This window comes from Styela clava, chromosome 3 (assembly GCF_964204865.1).
Source record: "Styela clava chromosome 3, kaStyClav1.hap1.2, whole genome shotgun sequence".
Classification (NCBI taxonomy): Eukaryota; Metazoa; Chordata; class Ascidiacea; order Stolidobranchia; family Styelidae; genus Styela; species Styela clava.
The window spans coordinates 24,335,671-24,348,890 of NC_135252.1; the positions used below are offsets into that span (position 1 = coordinate 24,335,671).

Here is a 13,220-nt window from a genome sequence, read left to right on the forward strand (position 1 = left end):
AAGATAAATTGGCTCCAAATCTAATAATTATACCTAATATAAGGCTTGGCAGTGTGGCTCATCGTGCTAACCATTAGGGAATACACTTTCCATTGCATCTCTGATTACCATGTGTGGGTTCGCAGGTTCGAATCCCATGCGAGGATGGTTATGTGCGAGAGGATTGCTGCATTCCTCGCTGTCGTAGAATGGTTCACGTAACCGCTGGTCGGTCACGGATTCCTCCACCATCAAGTCCATGCATCTGAAAACAAATAACTGGCTATCTCATCCCATATATGACACGGACTAGTAATTGGACGACTAGTATTTGGAGGTCATGGTTCCCCTCCCTCAGGTTAAATATGTAACTCCTATCTTATCCTGAAGGAAGCATACAATTTCTTTTGCCATTCATTTCATCGGTTAAACATTGCTTTTTTGTTTTCAGTCTGGCTTGTATCCTTTGGATCTGTCCTTCTAATCAGTTTAGTGAGCTTACTCGGGGTCATGCTCATTCCTCTTATCGGTCACTCACATATCTTGAATAGAATCATCGCTTTTCTTGTTGCACTTGCTGTCGGAACTCTTGCTGGAGATGCATTGTTGCATTTATTACCTCATGTAAGTATTTTGGCACTCCAGAAGTGTATGTACCAATATGGAGGTAAATATTGTTCGCCTATTTTACATCAAGTTGTGTAAACTTGTAAAGGGACTGAAACCTATTGGCGGGGGATATATTCACTTGGCTAATACAGTCCCCGAACTTGTAATATAACTAAAATAAGGAAAATCGAAATAAAATTATTCCTTCACCTGGTACACACACTTCGGGAGTAACAGTATTTTTTATAATTTTTCCGGTAGAATCCAGTAACCCAATTCTGCAACAAGTTAATGTGCTGAATTTTTCCGGTAGGATTTTGGAACTCAATTCTGCCGTAAATTTACTTCATAGAGATTCAACTCAAAAAATCATTAATGATGTTCTGACATGGAATTATTAATTACTCTCATAATTTTTACCAGTAAAATTTGCAATCTCAATTCCGTCATAACTTTACTTCATGAAATTTGGCATTAGCTATGGTTTTGTTTGTTGCTATTTGCCTTGCTTTGTGATATAGTAAAGCCATCTTATTAATTTTATTTTCTGAGATAAATATGGAATTCCCGTCATAATCAGGAAAATTCTCACTTTTCAGATAAATCCTCTTAAAAAATTTTACATTGTAGTCCAATATTTTTATATTCAGGCTTCCGGGGCTCACGATCATGGTAAAGGACACGAAGGTCATAACCATGGCAACGAAGAAGAAGACAAAGATCATTTTGATTCTATGTGGAAAGGACTCGTTGCATGTGCTGGAATTTATGTGTTTTATGTCTTAGAGACTGTCATGGGTTTCATCCATAAGAAAAAGGTATTTTTAGCTTTTAATACAACCAAATACTGGTATATTGTCAGTGTGTACATCAGTTTAACCTTTTTTCACTCGGATTTGAACGAAAATTTTCGGAATCCCTTGTCTAGTGGTTCCCAACCTTTTATCACTCGGTGCCCCCCTCCGAAGATATTTACCACTCATCACATCATAAATATCATTCCAGTGGTATTTATAGTATTATTATGATTGGTAGATTCCAAATCCCATTGTGGTCAAACAATTTGTGCTCAACAAAGCGAAATCACTTTTGCGCCTGGCATGGTGCCCCCCCCCTAACTGCTCTGTGGTCCCCTTGGTGGGCTCTGGCCCCTGGTTGGGAACTGCTGTCCTGAACTCTACTGGGAACCATAGAATGCTGTGAAAACCAGGGTCGCAAACCACCTATAATAAAACTAAATGCCCTATTTCATTCTTCAGCACAACAAGAAGCATCATCACCATACCCACACACACAATCATTCCTGTAATGCTGATTCACCAAGTTCTTCTTCACCATCAAGAAATAATACAAAAGTCAGAGGTTAGTAGCCTAGGGGGTAAAGCGTCTCACCCATGATGTAGATTTCAGTACTTCCAAAATAGGGTGCTCCCGAAGTATGCGAACCAAGATGGCGGACATCGGAACGTAACATGGGTAACAGGTTAGGGTTAGGCGATGATTTTTTTCCAATTTTCCTTATTTTAGTCCTATTATCAGTTCGAAGACTAGCCAAGAGCCTCCCGTAGTATTTATACCTAAAATTATGGCCTAACCTAGTACACATATTACATTCCAAGTCCGCCATCTTGGTTCGCAGACTTCGGGAGCCCCCAAAATAGCAGCTCCTTCATATGATGGGAGTTGAATATTTATCCTGGGAGAGAGGAAAGCCGATGATACGACTTAATCATTGAATCACTGCTAATCGTCCGATTAGCAGCCCATGTCCGGTATGACATTAGTTAGCCAATCAGTGTTTTCGGAAGCATGGACTTGATACCCATAACAATAATAAAACTAACCCCTATATCCTACCAACACTAATCTTTTTACTTGTCCTTGATGTTGTTTCCGCAAGATTGAATTTCTACCACATCATTATTATTCCGAATGAGTAAGAGTGTCACTGCCCGTAACCATTTGGTTTTTTGTGCTTATCCTGGAATGACATTTCTACGTTTTTTTTTTATATTGTTCATACAAAGTTTATTTTAGCGTGGTGAAAAAATTAAACTGAATACTAACTACAGAGAGAGATTCATTCATAATAACATTCTTTACCAGATTCCACTGTGATCTATTCGCCAAGTGAGTCACCTCTGCTTAGAATTCACAGTCCTAATGGGAAGATATCTAATGGAGGTACGCTGGCATTTTCTTATATTATATACATGTTATCTGTTTACTGGCTCCGTACAGGCATTCATCCATCCCCAAGACATTCATAACAAAATATGACTGTTGACATTTTAAAAGAAGAAATATCTGCTTTTTGGAGCTGGTATAAAAATCACAAATCTTTTTTCCTGCTCAATGCTTCAAATTAGTTTTCCATCTTGAAAGTATTGCTTTCAAAAATTCTTTCGGTATTTCCGGGTAACGTTGGGTGGGATAGGAAAGTAAGTCATCGGAAAAGCACTGTGGTTGGATTACTACTATTACCATAGTGATAGCTTCATATGCTATTTAAATATGCTCCATTAATACACCAATTCATCTATTTGCACAAATTATTTTTGACAAAAAAGTGCTTCTCTCAAACTGGGATGAAAATATGTTTTTAATATTTTTGTCTATATTGCATTTACAGATTGTAACACACTGAGTCCTGTACCCGTGGTTGCTGTCAACGGAATCTCCCATGCCCATCATGAACAGAATGGTACAGCTAATGGTGAGTATGCAGTAATATTTTGCAAAGTTTGATAAGGAATTGTATTTGATATTTTAAGGCAGGGATCTCAAATTCTCGGCCCTAATGAGATGATATTTTGTGGCCCCTGCCTTGGTATTAAAGTTTAATGTTAGTGCGACCCGCAAGTCACTTAGCTCAGTTAGCATGATTAATGCTTTCATTATAACAGCGTTTCCCAAACTGTGTTCCGTGGAGCAATAATGTTCCGCGAGCATCTCCCGAGTGTCGCGTAGAAAAAGAATCAAAAATACATCTAAATTGGTCGCCACTAACTATTTGGTCGGACTAACTGAGTTAGGGTAGTGGCATTTTCGTTAACCGTCGGTTTAGCTTTTTGACTGTCAATTTCATTATCAAATTTACAGTACTCCTTTTGGTTTTGTCAAAGACAAACAAGTAAGTCTAAAGAATAAAGGCAGAAGGTCAACCGTTCTTCTTCGATCTCAACCTGGTTTTACTTTCAAATGCTGAAAGTTTGTCAATTTCAATTTCACCCTTTCATTTTTTGGGGTTCTGCGAGGAAATATAAAAAGTGTAAGTGTTCCGTGGCCGAAAAAGAGAAACTCTCACGTAGGGCAAAACAAAATATTTTATCATCTATCCCCCATCTATCCATCTAAGGAATATGTGGTGCGGTAACCTACCAGTACCATACCTGTAGGCCTGATATTCGATCACGGGAGTCGGGACCGTCTGAAATAATTTAAAAACAGTGTTCCATGATTTTTGACGTCACAATCACTTTCTTGATACATTGTAATCATGTTTCCCATCGGCTAAATGCTTAATACAAGATGGAATTTTATAATTTTGCACATCCTAAAACGTGTCATTGGAAGTGAAGTTTCAGTAAACAGAAAGGTTTGTGATGAGCACAGACCATTTCAAATAACTGGGAAATGCAATATTTCTTTGTTGAGCATACGAGCATCCCGACATGTTTTATCTGCACAGTTAAAGTTGCAGTGCACAAGGAAAACAATTTAAACGAGTTGCTAAGCTGTTATTGTGAAAAACCAGATGCGGCCCGGACTCATCCAGACTCTGCCCCAGCGGCCCCCGAGTAAATTGAGTTTGAGACCCTTGTTTTAGGGTTTCTAGAATATGGCCACCCTTGTATCATAGCTTTGCGAAATACTTCTTTTTTCCTGACAGTGTTAGGTTGTTCAAAGTCTGGCAGCTGTTTTTCCCAGACAGTCTGATGATGCCAATCTGATTCAAACCGGATTAATAGTATCTTTTTGCATTTTGTTAGATCGGGGGCACAGCCAGGGGGTCTTGGAAACCTTGATTTTATGGACCCGATAGCTTTTACTCATTTATAAACTCATTTAGATGTTTTTTTATGCTTTTATCAACCAAAACATTACTGCTATACTCAAATAAAAAATTTTTTTTTACACGGTGCATCAGTCCTGGCCTAAGTAAAACCCTCGTTTTGCCACGTGACTATTAACATCTTCAGATCGCTCGGCGTTGGCCACATTAGGTGGCGCTTATTTAATTTCATCACAGCCATACTGAACAATTTAATGATACTTTTAGTCAAGATTAGAACCAGCTGATTGAATAACAGATTTCTAGTTTTCACACTCAATTCTTTATTTCAGGTCATGGACATAAGCATGTGATAGACATGGATGAAGAACCATTAGGTTAGTATTGGATTAGAGTTTTTGTATCAATCTTTTTTATGAGGTAATTTCACACTTTTACTGGTACGCCCGTAGTGTGTGTACCAGGTTAGGGTTAGGGCATAATTATATAAATAAATATACCCCCTGCCCATAGGCTTCAGTTCCTTTATACAACTTGATGTAAAGTAGAAGAACAAAGTTAGTTATCTCCATATTGGTACACATACTTCTGGAGCGCTGTTTTACTTACATTCATTCCAAGCAAAGTATGTTTTATAAGACAACATAATGATACCGCAAACCACAGTCCTTCTGTGATTAGTTTTCTGATGGTACCAGAGCTTGTAACCAAACCGTGAACTATTCTATGACATCTATTCTCTGGCACATAATTATCACCCACGGGGGCCAAACCATATTATGAGCTGCGGGCGGGATACGACCTACCGGACTGTTTCATCCGGCCCACCTGTGTCTGCTGAAATTATGACTATACTTGTTATTGATATAAAATTTCTGTTGAAAATATCGATGAAAATAAAGTCCTCAATTGTTAGATTTTGATCCTTATCACTGTATAAACGTTACCCTAGCCTTAGGACTAGCTAGCTGCTGTAAATATACTGTTTCCTATTCACAGTTTTTCATATTGATATTCAAGCCTCTGGCCCAGTAACCAATTCTATTATCTGTAACTGGCCCATTCAGAAGAGTAATTGGCAACGCCTGTCTTAGTGAATGATCGCACAAGCGTTTAAACTTTAAAATTCTATTTTTAAGAAACTGGCCACCATCACCACCATTCCCATGAAGTCCCAAAGACAATTGCAAGTCTTGCTTGGATGGTGATTGTAGGAGATGGACTGCACAATGTTACGGATGGCTTAGCAATAGGTAAGTTGTTCTGGCTGTCATGCTTCATCGCATTTATATTATAAATACCTGTGTGCACAATGTCACTGATGACTTAGCAATTGGTTAGTGATTCTGGCTGTCATGGTTCACTGCATTTTTTTACTCAACTGTCTGTGCAATGTCACAAATGGCTTAGCAATTGGTAAGTAATTCTGGCTGAAATGCTTCATTGCATTTTTGTTAGGATTAAATTATTTCACTGAACTGTCTGTGCAATGTCACGGATGACCTAACAATTGGTGAATTATTCTCTGCAGCAATTCTGACAGTCATGCTTCATTGCATCTTTGAACAGTTTAGGTTCAAGCCAATTCTGCTCGTCTCGCTTCATTGTAATTTTGTATAGTTAATTCTGCCTGTCATGGTTCATTACATCTCTGCTTTATTATTAAGTACTCATCCAAAGCCAAAATGCTTCATAAATATGTCATTTTTACATTGGAAATGTTAACTCAGTAAAGCGTATAACTAGTACATGCCCGTAAACATAACCAAAGTAACTCCAAGACACCCCAACAGGAAGGAGACCCCATTACGAGTGCAGATAACTACTTCACCTTCACAGCTGATTGGTCATGCTCAGCCATCTGGGAAAATGCTAGTTGCCAGAAATTTGTCACAATTTATAAATTCTTTTTCTGTATTACAGGTGCAGCATTCACCAGTAGTATTGGAGCCGGCCTCAGCACCTCACTTGCGATATTTTTTCATGAAATTCCGCAAGAACTTGGCGATTTCGCGATTTTACTCAATTCTGGAATGACTGTGAAACAGGCTCTGCTATGCAATTTCTTATCTGCCTGTCTGTGCTTTGTTGGACTTATCATTGGTAAGTTTTTCTTGTCTGCCTGTCTATACTTTGTTGGACTATGTCGGTCTATCTGTGCTTTGTTGGGCTTATCATTGGTAAGAGTGCCATGTCTGCCTGTCTGTGCTTATCATTGATAAGTGTTTCATGTCTGCCTGTCTGTGCTTTGTTGGTCGTATCTTTGATAGGTTTTTCATTCCTGTCTGTCTGAGCTTTGCTGGGCTATGTCTGCCTGTCTGTGCCTTGTTGGACTGTCTGTGATTTGTTAGACTTATCATTGGTGGGCTTTCCTGTCCGTGCTTCGTTGGGCTTATCATTGGTGCCTTATTATGACTGACTGTCTTTACTTTGTTAGGCGCATATTTGGTAAATTTTATTGTCATGAACAAACTCTGACATTGTATATTTCCTTCTAACAGGCCTCATTGTGGGTGAATACACGAGTGGTATCATACTTTGGATTCTTGCGTTCACTGCTGGAGGGTTTCTGTACATCGCCCTGGTCGATATGGTAGGTAATCAATACTTTATTTCTTTCCCTATATTAAAAATACACTTTGAACAAACAATATACTGAAGAAATAAGGCGTTTCAGGTTGAAACCAATACTGGGTAACAAGCAGCGCTGCCTGTAATACATCTAGCAGTAATTAACACAGAAAGAAGGAAAAAAAGTCAAACAGTTTATCATTAAAAACGCAAAGAAACAATTGGTTCAAAATAGGGTGCTTTAATATTTAAGCTAAAATCCATTTGAAAATCCATTTTCAAAAAATCCATTTAAGCTAAAATCCATTTTTTTTTCTCTCCTAGCTTCCAGCTATGATGAAGCAACTCGATCACAAGGATTGTTACAAAAGATTTCTAATCCAAAATGTTGGAATACTCTGTGGTTATGGACTCATGGTTGTAATCGCTCTGCAAGAAGATGCCTTCACCAATTATTTTTAAATGTGGACACTTGAGGCAGTAAGAACTTTTTTGTGAGGCAATTACTTTCCCCTCAACGATTTTTAGTGGAAACTTATTCTGTATAAGGCTTTTGTGTATTGAAATATCTACTTGATATTTTATAGGGTAATTCCCCCCCTTCCTGTTGATTTTTTGATGTCGATACTTGAGGCAGTATAGAGTTGAAAACTGAACTGGAAAAAATCATAACTCATCTCAAAATCCCCCTTCTTGAATAACGTATCATTTAAAATTATAAGCAGTATGAATGCTTGAGTACTATCTGTCTACGAAAAGGGAAAAAAATCATAAAACACAAATTCAAAACTTGACCAATTGGTCCCTTTAATCGGGATGTCCAAGCAAATACTATGTACTTGAACACTTGAGGCACTAGAAAGTTTTTTCTTAGTACGAATGGGAGACAGGAAATATAATACACAAATATCAAACTTGTCCTTCCTCAAGATAATACTGCTTTGCCTGACACTTGGGCCCCTAGAAACTTATTTTTCCACAAATTGGGGGGGGGGAATTTCAATACACAAATATAAAACTTGATCAACATGTCTAGGAATGTACTGTGCACTTTGAACACTTAGTGCGCTAGAGACTTTTTCGAATAGCTCTTCTGTCGTACAACTATTTTGAATGTTTACTATTTTCATTTTTATTTATTTTTACTTATTGCTGCTTGATTGTTTGTTCTTATTTATGATTTTCATAATTATTTTTTTTTGGAAGTGGGGGAAGATAATATGGTTCAATCATAGGGCAAACCTCAAAATAATGAATCTAACATTACCAACTGTAGTCTGGTACGAAAATAGCTAACTCAATATCTCCTAAGCTTTTTTGATACATTCTGCCTCTGCATGTTTTGAAACTCTTTACCCTTTGAATGTAGTTCTGTGCTGTTTGAACACTTGAAGCACTAAAGACTTTTTTTAATCGATTTTGAAACTTCTTACCATTTGTATGTAGTTCCATCTTACGATCTATTTCAAAATTAAAATTTCATTTCTACAATTTTGTTTTTTCAAAATAAATGAGGTAATAATAATTATTTTCAATATTGCCTGTTCCAAACCATGCCACCTAAAGCCCACTCAGAGAGAATTTACTTCTGAATGAATTTAGACTTGCAATTTTTCATAAACTTTAACCCATTTCAAAATTATTATTCTATTTCTTCAAAATATGTAGATTAATTTAATTCAAGATATTGTATACAGTACCCCCACGCACTCTAGCCTGATATGGAAATGAGCAGGGGTTACACATTGTTGGGGGAACACTATTTAGTACAGTGGTCCCAAATCCGGGGTCATAACGCTTAGCCTGTCGAACTTAAGTGAAATAGTTTAACACTTTATGTTTTTCCTTTTTGTGCTCTAGATACCGCCAATGGTTATGTCATCATCATAGTATAAGCATGTGTCTATTCTTGACAATTCAGTTCGGTATCTTAACAATTCGATATGTTAATTAAACGTACCGGTATCGGCCTATTGCGGGCGCTCCCCTCTCCTGGTCGCGAATTTTCTCCAGATTCTAATCTTTTGCCCTCGGTCAATCAACTTCGGCACCCACTGATCTAGTCATAGACTCAAGTTACCGTCTCTCAAAATCTCAAGTCATTTAATTGAATGACTCGGACGCACTCAACTGCCAATAAGACCTAACTCAGCTTTGGATATGTTGGAATATGAGCATTGAGAAGTAATTGACATATTGTTTTTCTCAAATCTTACTTTATTGAGATCTTTCATAGCCCCGCCACTGATGCAAAAATATAAGATTTGAGAAAAACAACCTTGCCACTTTTTGAAATATAAAATTAGGCATTATCCAGTTAGGGTTAGTGTTTGAAATTTCAAGTGCAATCTGCATCCCCACCCTCACCCTAATTGGATAATTACTAACTTTTTTTGAGCGGTGAAGGAGTGTATATTTTTTGGGGGCTTTTCATAAAAGATCGTCTTATTGCCCCACTACTATTTATTCAATTGTGGTTAGGAAGATGGTGAAATTAGTTGGTGGATGACATTTTCGGAGATTGAAGACACTGTTGCAGTTTTGTATTGTTATGTCACTGATTGTTTTATTTTTGTTTAGCTGTTTGGTCATAATTGCTCGTCTATTGTTTTTTATTCCAATTGTTTGGTAATAGCTGATTGTCTGTTCCTATTTTGTGTCTGCTTTAATATTATTTAAATAGATTTGCTGAAATGAAGAGTATCCTTTTTCTTTCCAACAGTGGGAAAAACGCATCAGAAATAAATTAGATTTTACGTAACAACATCATACTGGGATGAAAATTCGTCTAGCAAGAAGGGATAGGATTTAGGAAAGCCAATTAGACAGCTTAATCATATGACGAACCGCGGTTTCATGCCGGTTACTGTTCCATGTCGGGTATGGGATTAGTTAATTATTTGTTTTCAGATTTGTGGACTTGATCATGGAAGAAGCCGAATTGACCAGCGGCTACGTGAACCGCCTAGCAATCCTCTCACACATAATTGATCCTGCGTAGGATTTGAACGTGTTAACCCACTTCGGGTAATAGATAATCAGAGGTGCGGTGGTGTGCATATTCCTTACACTTATAGGCGCGGCGGTGTGGCTCAAGGGGCTGAGCGTTAGGAATACGCTCACCACCGCACCTCTAATTACTCTGCATGGGTTCGCAGGTTCGAATCCCATGCAGGGATGGTTATGTGCGAGAGGATTGCTGGACTCCTCGTCGTCGTTGGGTGGTTCACGTAACCGCTGGTCGGTTACAGCTTCCTCCACCACCAAGTCCATGCTTCCGAAAAAAAAAACAATATAACTAATCCCATACCCGACTTGGAATGGTACGCGGACGAGAGGCCGTGGTTCGCCATATGGATAAGCCGTCTTATCGGCTTTCCTCTTCCCCGGGATAAATATGTAAATCCTATCCCCCTTAGCACGATGCCGTGATGTGTTTTATCGGTATCATGTTGTGATGAGAAAAGTTAAAATGTCCACTACACCACTAGTAAAATGCAAGATACAGCCCTCATTAGAAAGTCTAAAAGAACATGAAAAAAATAAAAAATCGTATATATAATATACGTAATATGAAAAAAACTACATACGTCGATGCGACCTGGTACTTGCAACAGTCGTATGACTCAGTAAACTTTCAACGACTCCTAGCACCGACTGTCAAGGTATCCATGAAGATAGCAATGTTACAATTATACCATTGTGGTCTGATAGGGAGCATTGTACGTGCGTTCGTATGTTTCCATGTAGGGTTATCGGTTCCATTACATTTGAACCCACGTACATTTGAACCCATGACAATTGCACCTATATGCTATTGCACCTATGGGATTTTTTTTTGTTTCACGGATAGTTAAACCCATACTAACCCTAACCCATGGGTTTTAGCACCCGCATATAGATTGAACCCGTGTATATACGCATGGGTTCAAATGTACGGTCACCAGGGTTATCATATATTTGTGACTTTGAGGGACGCCTCCAAAGACCGAGATCCCTTGGCTGTGATTTTAAAACTTGCTTGGGCTCTGTCCGTGAATAGCAGCGTTTGAAATTTGTTACGCACGACGAGAGATGACAAATAGTGGCCAAGAAGGGAAAACGACTCAATGTTTGCAGCCATCCTTGAAAATCTGTCCGATCGTGGAGAATAGTTTAACTGGGTGCTAAAATTCTAATTGTTACGTCACCAGGTGTTGCTGATTAGCCATTGTTACGGATATAAATAAGGAAACATCCATTATAAGTTTACAGACGGTAGATTAGTCAGAGCAAACTTCTACTGAATAATCTTATAAACCAGTGGCATCGAGTTGAAGGATTTTCAGACAATTAAAATATAACAGAGAGTATGTATAAGCTAAAATATAAAAACAACGAAATTAAAGGTAATTAACATGGTTTTCCAGTAGGCTTCTTTTCCCGGGAATCTAACTATCCCGCGGTACCAGGATGCGACAGACTGGCCTGAAGTAACATAAGTAATCAGTTCAAATGTGACTACAAATAATGATTGGTTATGGCCTCTTAAGAGTCTTAGAAGTGCGCTTGAAGTTGTGTTGTGCTTTTCTTAGCCAGTCGCAAAATACAAATTGATTTTGTTGCACTTTGGCATGACATCCAGACGAGCTATTACTGCTTGATAACTGGTACCGTATTAGGCTACAAATATATTTGTTTACAGTCAGCTTTATTGGTTAGAATTATTTTGCTAGAATGGAATGGTGTCTGCACCTTCAACGTGCCTGAATAGAATCTGCGGTTGCCGTGGTTACACTGCCTGTCATGCCTGGAGTCATTTGCTTCCATTCTAACGAACGACACCGGGATATCGTGTCATTTATATTAGTGTTTTATGTTCGACTTTTTTCTTTGGTATAATTTAGTGTTAGACTGACGCTGCTCGATAGCCATTAATGGTTCATCGTGTGTGCCTTCCCATTGAAATGTATTTTCTTTTATCTTTTCCTATCCTGTATAATGTGTACTTTCGGTATGTGTAGAAATATAATACTGACTGAATAGGATCTTTGCGTTGCTTCTAGAATTCTAATCTTCGACAGGTGAATGTACTGGTTCTCTAAGTTGGTATGACGAGCTCTGAGTGGGCGTTATCTAAACGTCTTTTGTCGTAAATTATGACCTGCGGTCTCATTACTTTCTTTACCTTAGGGCTTCTTATGAAAGAGTTGTGTCTTGTAGTAAATTGAATGACCCACTGCTCAATTAACTAACTAGGTTGGTGCGGTCTAAGTACGCGTAGGATAATATCTTCTACTAAGCCTCCGAAATACGGGATAACTGAAGTCGCGTCCTGTCCTCTGAATCCCCAAATTAATGTCTGCAACCCGTGCACCAATAACTGGCAGCACTGCAATCTCAACAGTGTAAAAATCCCACTGAAGCATATAAGCACAGCACACTGCAATCTCAAATACCGTACACTTGCGTTGAAAGAAAGTTTTATATAAAATCAACTAATTCAAGACTTCAAAATGAGGCCTTTCAAAAATATTGTTTTTTTTGCCCATGGGAAATTCGGCATACGGGTATGGCCACGAACGAAAGGTCGAATTTACATTCCCTGGGTACTTTGACAACCTAAACAGTTTTAATAAAAATATTCTATGATAATTCATTTTGTGGAGCAGCTGTAGGCAGATGTTATTTCTTTTAGCGATTGCTCATTGTTTTTTCGGTCGGGATCGAATTTTACCTATATAATTCTATATTTTACCTATATAATTCTACGTTTTTAATGACCATAGAAGGAAGCTTACCAGCTGACGGCAAAAATTACGTGATTTTTTTCCATCTGGTCGCATAGTCACTAATCGCCCGTCTTCTATGTTGGGTTATGAACACCTTCGATACTCGATCGGAAAATAGATTTTACTCCAACAAAATAATCCAAAATTAAAAGGAGTTGCCAAAGTTGTCGGTGGTCAAATTTGTTGTCGTTATATGATTTCTGAAGGTGGGTGATTATGTTTATTCTGATGTGACGAAGGCACTCGTTCACGATGGTCATTATTTGGGAACCTCA

General features: G+C 38.2%; 1 protein-coding gene across 1 annotated transcript in view; it reads left to right on the plus strand.

Moving 5' to 3' along the window:
- LOC120342685 (zinc transporter ZIP10-like) overlaps positions 1 to 9,943 on the plus strand; it is a 29,443-nt gene extending 19,500 nt beyond the window's left edge. Inside the window, exons 8-17 of the mRNA XM_039411623.2 lie at positions 431 to 603; positions 1,239 to 1,406; positions 1,848 to 1,950; positions 2,695 to 2,772; positions 3,221 to 3,304; positions 4,936 to 4,980; positions 5,743 to 5,856; positions 6,527 to 6,706; positions 7,105 to 7,196; positions 7,499 to 9,943. Coding sequence (XP_039267557.2) covers positions 431 to 603; positions 1,239 to 1,406; positions 1,848 to 1,950; positions 2,695 to 2,772; positions 3,221 to 3,304; positions 4,936 to 4,980; positions 5,743 to 5,856; positions 6,527 to 6,706; positions 7,105 to 7,196; positions 7,499 to 7,636 — 1,175 coding nt within the window. The 3' untranslated portion in view covers positions 7,637 to 9,943. The remainder of the gene's footprint in view (positions 1 to 430; positions 604 to 1,238; positions 1,407 to 1,847; positions 1,951 to 2,694; positions 2,773 to 3,220; positions 3,305 to 4,935; positions 4,981 to 5,742; positions 5,857 to 6,526; positions 6,707 to 7,104; positions 7,197 to 7,498) is intronic.
- The last annotated feature ends 3,277 nt before the right edge of the window (positions 9,944 to 13,220 follow it).